Source organism: Pneumocystis jirovecii (assembly GCF_001477535.1).
Source record: "Pneumocystis jirovecii RU7 chromosome Unknown supercont1.2, whole genome shotgun sequence".
NCBI classification, from domain to species: domain Eukaryota; kingdom Fungi; phylum Ascomycota; class Pneumocystomycetes; order Pneumocystales; family Pneumocystaceae; genus Pneumocystis; species Pneumocystis jirovecii.
This window is the reverse complement of record NW_017264776.1, coordinates 433434-444484: the sequence shown is the minus strand read 5'-3', so window position 1 is coordinate 444484 and position 11051 is coordinate 433434. Positions and strand designations below refer to the sequence as shown.

The following is an 11051-nucleotide window of genomic DNA, read 5'->3' as shown; positions in this document are numbered from 1 at the left end:
TTTGCACTCAACACACTTTTAATATACTCGTCTCCATCTTTAGAATTTTACAAAATTCATTACTTTGTCATGCAAGGACAAGACATATGCATAGCATATCTTAAAATTGCTGTATTAAGATTCTTTTTTTTCAAACCTCTTTTTTTAATATTCTTTTTTGTTCTCAATTTAATCTAGCGACCTTTAGACTCTTTTTTAGCTCCACTTATAAATTAGATAACATACACACTAATCCTAATAATTCCATTCTAATAATCTACTAATCCTTTATCTGATTCTGTAATTCATTTCTAGTGCCGTATCTCGATCTCAGTTTTAATCTATTGCACTACACAAAATTAATATTTCCGCCGAAATTCTTTGACACAACGGAATATATATTTAACAACTATTTACTAATTTATTTATTCATAAACCGTACAGTTCTGTTTTTTTATTCATTTTTTTACACTTGTCCACCTGTACTACCACTGCCCTCCTACTACTATCTACAACGTAGTGCCATTGTCATCTATTTTTTCACTCATACAGCTAAGCAATTCATCATCTCTACATTGCCGTGTTTGCTTAGCGTCTACACACCCGAGAATTTACCGCTGCTAGCCTTCCTTGTCCTACAACACTGTTCACTGGTTGACTTAGTGTCTTGCTGTTATCACAAAATATTCCTTGGCCATTTAATACTGTGGCCTTCAGAATCCTGCATATTAAACAAAATATCTTTTATATTCTGCTTTTGATCTTATGTATTTTTTGTCTATCTCCTACCACTCCCTGCTTTTCCTATCCATACTATAATATAAAAAATACATATTTTAAACAGCAATTTAGCTCAAAAACTTTTTTTTAGTATTTTCCATTCATTACATGTCTATTTCTTGTTCCATTCTTTCTATTGTTTAGCTCATCTCTAGACTGCTACCCCACTTAAAAGTATGTGGGGTTGATGTGGGGTAGTCGGCGACCTTAACAGTCAGAAAATTTGCATGGAACAAGATGACAGAGTTTCATAATGATTTTAAGATTAACATGGAAAGTAAGTCTATAAAATGATATTTTAAGAAGGTATAATAATAGTAGAAGGAGTTGATCTAGAGCAAGAACGGCGTGGAAGCAGTAGGAAGACGGAATCATCAGATCAAATGATAAGGTAAAGAATAAAGGGAAAGAATAAAGAAATAAACGAATTTTTTGTATTTATAGAGAAGAAGAAATATATAAAAAGCAGGAAAATTCAAGGAGGGAAATTTGGAGGCAGACAGGAGGAGGAAATGGACAAGGCTTTAATTTATTTGTTACAGGAATTGCAAATAAACTAGGAGAAGAAGAGCTACGGAAGATGTTTTCTGTATATGGAGAGGTAGAGAAGTGCCAGATCATGGTTGATCCATATACAAAAGAACCACGGGGATTTGGGTTTGTACAGATGTCGACAATCGAAAGTGCAAATGCAGCACGGGAGGGGCTAACGGGAGAAGAGAGATATGGACGAGTTTTAAGGTGTGGAAAACATGTGAGAACATGACTAAGAAAAACAGTGTGGATCGAGCACGCCGAGACAGACCGCGTGAGCTATATATGATTTGGGCAAAATGAACTAATTTGATTCAAGGAACACCAACTCCAGGAAAGTATTATGGACCACCGAAAAAAGGTAATTGAAGAAAAAAAAATGTATATCTAACAATAGGGAGATTATTCATACAAAAATAAGCCATTTTTTTCGACATCATATAATCGGTATAGTCATCACGAACGTTATGATCGGTACAACCGCTTTGGTGGATATGATCGATACAATCATTATAATAGAAGACCACAGGAACGTTTTCATCCATATTATGAAAAACAAGATAGTCATAGCAACCGTGATCTGCGTCCTGGACGCTACGAACATTATACCTCTGGACGGGGATATGATTATTACAAAGAAGATGAATATCCCCATCATTACTGTAAAAGCAACCGTTAAACGCCTTTATTAATTTTTCAATATTTTCATTATACTATTATCTATTTTTTGATAACTACATCTGGTATTCTACTATATATCTGACTTGACGCTTCACAAGAAGCGCTAACATACATACTTTTGTACAGAAAATATTTTTTACATTTTGGTTTCTTAAACACCAATTTCAATTATCCCTATAAGGCTTCTTTTTCGGCTTTCTTATGTACTTATAATCGATTAAACTTCTTAACACACTTTTAACTTTTTTATTACTTTTCAACACTGTTTTTAATATTTTTAACATGATATTAACATATTTATGACCTTTGGTTAATATTTTTATTAACTTCAACCCAATATTCTTAAACTTCAATCTCGCTTACTTAACGATGGCGGGATTCTCAACGTCATCCATCTCACATAATATAGAGCAAACACGATTCAGATCTAAAATGCCAGGAAAAGAAGAAATGGAAGTAAAGTAAGTCTGTACACTTAATCAGTGCCTATAAAAAGCTATTTATGCTTTTTTTCGGGTTTTTTTAGTGCTATTTTTGGCTTTTTTTAGACATAAAATTTTTTGAAAAAACATTAACAATTAGTGTAGAGGAAAACGCGGGAATAACCGTAAATCAGGATGGCCATCTCAGAACAAGCCTAATATGTCTCTTGGAATCACTGGAGACAAGAATTTTTCAGGATCCTCAATACCATCTAATGTATTTAAATCAGGATCTTATCGTTCCCAAAAAACGCCAACAACAGAGGCTTTGCATGCCCAAAACAAAGGTTTTAATAGTTCTGAAGTATCTGCCTATCTTAATAGAGGTATGTTGCAAACAATGAAAAAAAGGGCAACCGAATATACGAGTAAAATGGTTCTTTATATTATGTTTTTTTACTTTTATTTTGGATGCATGTTTTAGCTTTTGCGTTTTATGTACTCATTATTGTTTATTATTCATTTATGGATTTTTTGCGTTTTTTTTTTTTTTGATTTTTGCATTTTTTGCAGGACTAATGAATAATAGAATGGAAATCAGCTTTAGATCGAGCTAATGATTCAGCCTATCAAGCAAAAAGTATATTTTTATTTTTAAATATTGCATTGTTCATTTTAATACAATGTTAGATAAACCAGAAATTTATAAAATGACAGATAATGAATGGATGACTAAAAGTGGTTCTATTACATCAGTATGGGCTGGTCGAGGTTTAAAATTATGAATTTGTAGTCATATTTAATGCGATAGCATAGGTCATTTGACAGTAAAGGGAACGACTTTTTTAAGTGAACTTCGAAAAAGTGTTTTATCAAGCCTATCAAATAATATAACGGAACCCAAAGGCGGATAACCAATATCTTAATAATATAATTCAAAAGCAGATCAGACAGAAATGGAACATTTACAATAATAGATGCTATAGTATATATTATTTGATGGAATAAAATATAGAAGTCACATATTTATCATTAGATTGTCTTAAAAAATGTACTATGGTAAATGTATATATTATTGTATTCTAGATCATATTCAATGTATCAATTTAGTATTTTTGAAGATAAATTAAATATTAATAAGAAATTCAATATATTATTTAATCATCCTAAATCTTTAAATACAATGTTTTATTTTAAAAAATGTAATCTCATATAATTAATAAAAATTGTCATTCAAGTTCATGTCATATTTCTTTTAAATAAAAAACCTTACAACCTTTATGTTTTGAATAACTAACTAAACTTTGAGTTTTAATATGCTAAACAAAAAGCCTAGAGTTAAAATTAAAACAAATTTCCTAAACTTTTAGCAATAGTATCACTAAGATATAGTTTTTTTGTTTTTAATTTTTTTGTGACTTCAAAACGAAATCATGAAAAATAATTTTAATAGTAAATGCCGAACAATAATAAATTCCAAAAAAAAGAAAAATCATGTCAATTTATATCACACAAACACAAAAGTGAAAAGATGTTGACTAAAAAGTTATTCATGATCATTGTCATAATTCTCATTAATGCTTATTTTCCGCACTGTTAGCTCAATTTTTTGTGCATTTTTTTCTTTGCCTGACCATCCTTTCTTCAAAACAGGCCCTTTAATTTCATCTATATTTGTATCATGATTCGTAATTTCTGTTATACTATTTAATTTATTATGCTTTGAATTTTCCTTTACAGAGTCTATAATCGGTTGTCCTAGTTTATTGTTTTCAGATGATTCCAAGTACTTAGGAATAACATTATCTGTTTTAAGAATAGGCGGTGTAGATGGAAACGCTAATGATAACGTTTTTTGATTACTAGATAAAGTAGAGTCAGAATCTTCCGGCAATTCTTTAAACTCCAATTCTTTCGTTTTTGTTGGTTCTTTTGTTGCAGCTTTCTTAATAACTGTATTATGACCATGAGATTCTTTCTTCTCGCTTATTTTTTCATGAGATACTTCTTTCGTTCCAAACTTCAAAATATTAACTTTCTTTTGCTCATTTAGATCCTTTTTTTCTTCCCATTCCCTCTGTCTTTTGTGAGCTTGAAATTCTTTTATATCATAATGTATAATAGAGTCAACTGATTGTTTTAATGAAGACTTAGAGTGTTCTGTATGTGGTGAATGAGAATTAGAGATATTGTTCGTCAAATGTTTCATCTCATGATTTATATTAAATGTATTAGGATGAATTGGCGCAAGTAATGTATCTTCATTCATATTTGTAGAACGTGTTACATGATAAACCGAATGCGACCCATTGCGTGATTCCGATGAAGACTGAAGAGGGTATATAGGTGAATGAAGTGGAATATTGGTATGATTTGACCTATCCTTATCATAAGGATTAGGTGGCATATGATGGTGATAATTTGTTGGAGAAAGAGTATGTTGTCCATATCGCTCATTCGATGTAATAGATACAGACGACTTTTTCACAATATCCGGTGTTTGATTCGGCAATGGTGAATCTGTTTCGTTAGGCTGAGAAGAACGCAATACAGGCAATTTTCTGGGAACTTCATTTACAATTGAAGGTAAAAGATTTGAATGAGGTGATTTAGACCATTGGGCGGATAATCCTCCTGAAAGATTGGAACTTTGATAACTAGATGGATTGATATCCTGAGGATGTGGAAAAGACGTTGTATGACATGATCCACTAGCCTTTCCACTACGCAAATATTGCAAACGGCTCTTAATATGTGGGTTGTTTGGATCGAGCTCAGCTGCACGTTGATATGCATCCAATGCATCCGCAATTTGATTATTGCAAGACTCATACAACGTGCCAAGATCGTACCAAACTTCAGAAATATACGGGTTTAAACGAATAGCCCGAGAATAGGCATCAAGAGCATCTCGATATTGATTGATTTGGTAATATAACACCCCAATTGAACACCAAAAAATCGGATTTCTGCCGTCACGGTAAACTGCTTGCTGATATGCTTCATAGGCTTTATTGTATTTTTGTTGAACCATATAACAACGACCAAGAAAATACCAACTTTGAACATCACGATTATCTAGGTGAAAAAAGAATGTTACTAAGTGATAAAAGAGATTATTTATATATATACACATACCTAACTCAAGAGATTTAGTTAAATATTGAACTGCAAGATCTTGATTTGTAAATGACGTATTAGGCTGATGATAAAGCCACCCAAGTTGTTGTAAGACTTTTGCATGATCGGCATTTTCAGATAAAATATGTTCATATATATCTTTTGCCAATTTATATTCTTTCTGTTGTTCATAAACAAGACCAATTTGAAACCAAATGTCAGTTTCCGTTAATGGACTGGGAGGACTTTGTAAAATATACTGAAGGCATTCAAGACTTTGTGTATACTTATGTTGCTGTCTATAAATTATACCAAGACGAAAGTAAATCTCATTCGCTTTATCAAAATATGGGTCAATTTGAATTGCCTGTGAAAATGCTTCCTCTGCATGTTCAAGAGATCCATAACGATCATATAAAATGCCAATTCCATACCATAATCTTGGTTCTTTAGGGTTTTGTAAATGGTATAATGCCTGGTGATACGCTGCATACGTTTTTTGAAGATCATCCATCATTAAATAACAATGCCCAAGAGCACTCCAAACTTCTCCATTTGTTTGATCTAAATTTAAAATAGACTGAAAGTATTCCGCTGCACGTCCAAACTGTTCATTTGCACGAAATAACGACGCAATTTGCAACATTGCTCCAATACTATATGGATTCTGCCTTAATGCCGATTCATAACTTGATAACGCACGATCATACTCTCCCATTTGCTCCGCTAAACGGCCTAAAAATATTAGATTTATCATTTTCTTGAGATGAAAAGCCACAAAAAGCTCTTCATACCAATATGCATCCATGTTTCTTCATTAATACTCACAAGCCGTGCTAACGCTGAGGGTGCAGTGTTCTCTCCTGTCCCGCCAACAGTCAAACTATTCACAGTCGTTGGTACTGTATTGACTGTTGTTCCTACAGGTGCACTTACTGCAACTGGTGCTGCAGTTGGCGTCACTGTTGCCATGATTGATGTATTTGACTGTGTTGAATCAGCATGGGTTTCGTGAGATGTATCACGAGATGACTGTCCATCTTCTGCACTAGTTTTCTTGCGGCGGCGGCGCGTGGTGCGCCGCGTAGATTCCTCACGGACGTCCAAAGATTTTGTCGTTGTGTTTAAGTATCCAAAAACTCAGTAATATCCAAAAAGATTAATCCGTCAATTCTCACTGACGTTCTTTCAAAGCACCTTTTTAAAATCTCCTCTTTAACCCCTACTAATTTCTTTGTCTCCGTTTTAACGGGCGTTCTAATGAACGCTCGTCAAACGCTCTCTTATCGAACGCTTTACCGAACGTTCCTTAAATACCCCTTGAACGTTTTCCAACGTTTTACCGGCTACTTCGACGGTGCACAGCTTTTGTATTTGCTCTGATCCCGGCCCTTGTGGCCCGCTCTTGATTAGCTCCCAAACCAATCTACGCCAGTTTACGCCAAGCCTGAATAAAGATGTGTCAAGTATATTTGGCTCGATTTGATTTTCCTTCATTTTTCGCTTTTTTTTGCCTAATTTTTACATCTTAGTTCTAGACATATATTCTGTTCTTTTACTAAAAATACTAGCCGTTTTATTTTTCACTTTTTAAAGTTAGCGCCCGAAAACTTCTAATCTACTTAGTTAGTCTGTCAATATTAAATTACTTTTGTCAATATACTAAACTGATCATTAACTAAGATTCAACTTTTCTATCACACAGCTTTTTCTGCCTACTGATTCCTCAACATCTCTTAACTTGCTCCTCTATATCAATATTCATTTTATAGGGCTTAACCCTTATTCCGAAAACAGTGTAGATTTTTTAATACTGATAATCGACCTAGCTTCGGAGCTTTTAAATTTACCCCATAATGATATACTTAGTTATAGCTTGATTTTTACATTGCAATCTGCTTTTTTTCATATATTTTGCCCAGACAATCACTCCCATTTCCTATTTATCCTCTTGTTTAGCCCTTGCTGTATGGTTTCTCCTGCATATTTGACTCGTTGATTTAACTAAATAGATTCTTCTTATCCACCCAATTGTGTCCCCTTTTTTACCCTATTTTCTATTTGTTTTTTGGTTTCCTTTTGATCCTGTTTTTCTCCATTATTCCCCTTATTTTCCCCTTTATTTTTTCCTTTTTCCCCAATTAATCCATAATCAATTAACTTGCAGATCATTCCAGAGTATCCTCAAGACATCATTTTTCGCCCGTTTTTTCGCGTTTTTTCTTCTCCTCCCACTAGAACTGTTTTTTAATCATTTATTCTCTGTATTTCGCCTATTTACCTCTACTTTCCTTCCAATTTGGCCCCAATTTCTCTCTAATTCTTCTTCTTGTTAAATACTCCTTAACCACCCACACCGTACATACTCATTAACTCCTTTTATCAGGGCTAGGTCTAAACCCTATTTGCCCTAACCCTAACCCTAATTATATACACAAGGGTTTAGACCTACGATAGGCGTCAAGGTGCAGATCAACAAACGTCAAAAAGAAAGACACACAGATCAACGTGTGTAGCAGAAAAAAAGACATTAGGAGGGCACAAAGGGGCGTAATTAGAGACATTCTTTGCATATTAGAGACACTATGGACAAGCTGAAGGAGGTAAGTATTTTTTGAGCGAAAATCGGGTGAAAATTGGGTGAAAAACAGAGGAGAAAAAGTACAAGAAAAAAAGAAGGATTTAAAAGACAATATAAAGGACTTAAGGGGTGAAAAGAGGCTCAGGAAGATGTTTTAGTGGATTTAAGAAGGGTTTTGTGAGTATATGCTAACATACGGGGCGTAGAAATTGTCATCTTTGCGTATGGAGGCGGATGAGGCAAATTTACGAGCAGACGAGTTGGCAGCAAGAATTAAGCAGTATGAGCATGAATTTGCACTTAAGGAGCAAGAAAATGCAAGTCTAATACATAAAAATGAGCTTCTTGAAAAAGAAATTGAACGGCTTGAACAGCAATTGCTGGAGGCAAAGATGGTGGCAGAAGATGACTCTGGATGCCGAAATATCAGTGAAAGTCTTCAAAAAAAGATCCAATTATTAGAGGAGGAGCTTGAGAAGAATGATGTAAATCTCCAGAAGACGACGGATGAGTAAGTGATGGTGTATTTGCAGTATAAGGCGTCTAAGCAATGTAGATTGCGGCATATGGATCTAAAATCAGAGTATTTTGAGCGTAAAGTTTTAGTGCTTGAAAAGGAGCGTGATGAGATCGAGGCAAAGTATGAGGAAATGATTAAAAAGTATGATTTGGTTAAAGCAGAGCTGGATGAAGTTAATCAGCAACTTGAAAATCTCTAGCCTTGTTATTCATTTTGCCCTCATGGTATTCAAGAAAGATTCGATGTGTCTTTGGCATTTTCATGTGTTATCGAATATATATACTGATTATTAGCCCTTTTGAACACAACAAGCTGTCATTTGTGATATATTTCGATTCTGATATTTAATTCTTTTCTTTTTTTCTCTTTAAGGCCGCAAGATTAGCTTTATCCGCTATTCTTTCTTTTCCATCTTATTGTTGATAAGCAATTGAAAATATTAGACTATTTGTTTTCTCAATTTTATATATTTTATTTTAAAAAGTTATTTAGCTATTTCTTGAAATGTATATCACATGTAAACTGAGACGTCGACGATATCGTTTTCAGCTGAATTACTTTTTTATAAAAAGTAAGCAATTATATCAGCTTTTTAGCCGTTTTTATTGTCTAAATAGAAAGATTTGGTATAATATTCTATATATTATTAACATTATTTGTTACGTTCTTTAGAAAATATTTTTTATATCAAAAAGTTTAAAGTTTTTTGAACAAATTTGAACATTTTTAAATAAATTCTTAAAGTGAAATTTATAGTGTTTTTTCATCTTAAAAATCAACATTCTTCTCAAAAAAGTGTACATTAAATCCCTTTTTGCATGAGGAATTGATAATATTTGCAAACCAGCCTTATCGTGTGTTTTTTCGATTAATAAGTAAAAACAGATCATTTAGTGACTAGACTTGATTAAAACTATCTGAGTATTGATATTAATAATATAATATTATATTTTTTATTTATAAAGCAGGATTTTTGAAAAAAACTAGATTAAAATTAAAAATATTATTTTTATATCAAAAATTAATATCTAAATGTCTTTGAATATTGATAAGCATACGAAATATCATCTTAGGCATTTAAATTTTCTTCCTCATCATTATTTGTTTGCAGATACAAGTAGAATGAGTATTGTATTTTTTTGTGTTTCTTCTCTTGATCTTCTTGGCTCATTGGAGACCTCTACAACATCTGCACAAAGAAAAGAGTGGATAGAATGGGTGTATTCATTTCAAGTGTCAAACGGGTTTTGCGACTGTACTCCAGATTTTCCGTCTTTATATCATAATTTAGCACATATAACATCTACATATTTTGCAATATGTATTCTTTTAATTCTTAAAGACAATATGGAACGGCTAAATAAAGAAAACATTATAAAATATGTTTCACGTTTACAAAATACTGATGGGAGTTTTTGGCCTTACATTGAAGATCATCAAAATATAAAACTCTTTGAAAAAGCTGATATTAGATTCACATATTGTGCAATTGCTATTCTTTATATTCTTAAATGTAAAGATGTAGATAAAATTATACGTATAGATCCTCTTTTGGAATATATACGCTCTTGTAAGGTAAGAATTTTGTTTTTTTATTATATATAATAGTTAATATAGTCATACGATCATGGATTTGCAGAAAATCCAAAAAATGAATCTCATGGTAGTAATTTAAATGGTTTATTAATATACATTCTGATTTATCTTAAAGCTGGATACACTTTTTGTGCAGTTACTTCGCTTAATTTACTTAAAAATATGTTACCAGCGATAAATGAAAAGATATCTTCTATATGTTCAGAAAAGACTATAAAATGGTTATTAAAAAGGCAATTGTCAGATACTGAAGATTTTGGTGGATTCGAAGGAAGAATGAATAAATCTTCAGATACATGTTATTCTTTTTGGATTGGAGGAGCATTAAAGGTATAAAATTAAAATTTGATATAGTTTTTTGATTCAAAAAGTGTCTTCAAAATGGTATAGAATTCGTTTCAAAAAAACATAGTCGAGAGTTTCTTTTAAAAAGAATTCATAATATAGGAGGATTTGAAAAATGCAAGGGTGAATATCCAGGTTTATCAATTTTTTTTTTTAATTCAAATTACTAATATATAATAGATGTAATGCATTCATACTTTGGTCTTGCTGCACTTTCAATTTTTGGTGATGAAAAACTTCAAGAAATTCACCCTGCACTTGGTATTTCAAAAAAGTCCTTACAAAGTTTAAAACTACTGAATGAAGATTAATTTTTGTAACAAAATATTTTTTTTAATAAATTATCTTTTTCTTAATATATCTCATAATATCAAAAATATATGGATTAAAGCTCTACCGGACAGTAAATTAAATATTTTTTATAAAATTAATTATTTACTATTACAAGAATCATTTTTACAATTATATAATGATTTCATATATTTTAAAAGTA

At 32.1% G+C, this 11051-nt stretch overlaps 6 protein-coding genes across 6 annotated transcripts; 4 read left to right on the top strand and 2 right to left on the bottom strand.

The window, feature by feature from the left end:
- Positions 1-996: 996 nt before the first annotated feature.
- Positions 997-2031, top strand: T551_00528 (uncharacterized protein; the record flags this gene model as incomplete). Its single annotated transcript, XM_018372794.1, has 6 exons — positions 997-1036; positions 1081-1150; positions 1204-1500; positions 1539-1567; positions 1613-1654; positions 1695-2031. 6 exons carry the CDS (start codon positions 997-999, stop codon positions 1970-1972), a joined length of 756 nt encoding a protein of 251 aa, XP_018231130.1. The 3' UTR covers positions 1973-2031.
- A 312-nt stretch (positions 2032-2343) lies between these two features.
- Positions 2344-3310, top strand: T551_00527 (uncharacterized protein; the record flags this gene model as incomplete). Its single annotated transcript, XM_018372793.1, has 5 exons — positions 2344-2435; positions 2562-2782; positions 2986-3036; positions 3087-3167; positions 3213-3310. 5 exons carry the CDS (start codon positions 2344-2346, stop codon positions 3308-3310), a joined length of 543 nt encoding a protein of 180 aa, XP_018231129.1.
- Positions 3311-3697: 387 nt separating this feature from the next.
- Positions 3698-7115, bottom strand: T551_00526 (transcription regulator CYC8). The gene is made up of 3 exons (XM_018372792.1): positions 6311-7115; positions 5535-6251; positions 3698-5474 (listed from the first exon to the last, which is right to left on the bottom strand). Exons 1-3 carry the CDS (start codon positions 6486-6488, stop codon positions 3943-3945), a joined length of 2427 nt encoding a protein of 808 aa, XP_018231128.1. The 5' UTR covers positions 6489-7115; the 3' UTR covers positions 3698-3942.
- A 327-nt stretch (positions 7116-7442) lies between these two features.
- On the bottom strand, positions 7443-7688 carry T551_00525 (uncharacterized protein; the record flags this gene model as incomplete). Its single annotated transcript, XM_018372791.1, has 2 exons — positions 7443-7520; positions 7566-7688. 2 exons carry the CDS (start codon positions 7686-7688, stop codon positions 7443-7445), a joined length of 201 nt encoding a protein of 66 aa, XP_018231127.1.
- A 413-nt stretch (positions 7689-8101) lies between these two features.
- T551_00524 (uncharacterized protein) lies at positions 8102-8816 on the top strand (the record flags this gene model as incomplete). The annotated part of the gene is made up of 3 exons (XM_018372790.1): positions 8102-8119; positions 8304-8608; positions 8654-8816. The coding sequence occupies 3 exons, from the start codon at positions 8102-8104 to the stop codon at positions 8814-8816; spliced, it is 486 nt and encodes a 161-aa protein (XP_018231126.1).
- Positions 8817-9649: 833 nt separating this feature from the next.
- T551_00523 (protein geranylgeranyltransferase type I subunit CDC43) lies at positions 9650-10869 on the top strand (the record flags this gene model as incomplete). The annotated part of the gene is made up of 5 exons (XM_018372789.1): positions 9650-10192; positions 10235-10283; positions 10329-10543; positions 10585-10693; positions 10739-10869. 5 exons carry the CDS (start codon positions 9650-9652, stop codon positions 10867-10869), a joined length of 1047 nt encoding a protein of 348 aa, XP_018231125.1.
- Positions 10870-11051: the final 182 nt, after the last annotated feature.

Bases quoted from the DNA above. Each gene is read 5' to 3' on its own strand.
- T551_00526 (XM_018372792.1), bottom strand. From the start codon at position 6,488: ATGGCAACAGTGACGCCAACTGCAGCACCAGTTGCAGTAAGTGCACCT. The intron at 6,252-6,310 runs GTATGAAGAGCT...TAATATTTTTAG, and splicing joins AGAAACATGGATGCATATTG to GCCGTTTAGCGGAGCAAATG. The intron at 5,475-5,534 runs GTATGTGTATAT...TTTTTCACCTAG, and splicing joins AACTAAATCTCTTGAGTTAG to ATAATCGTGATGTTCAAAGT.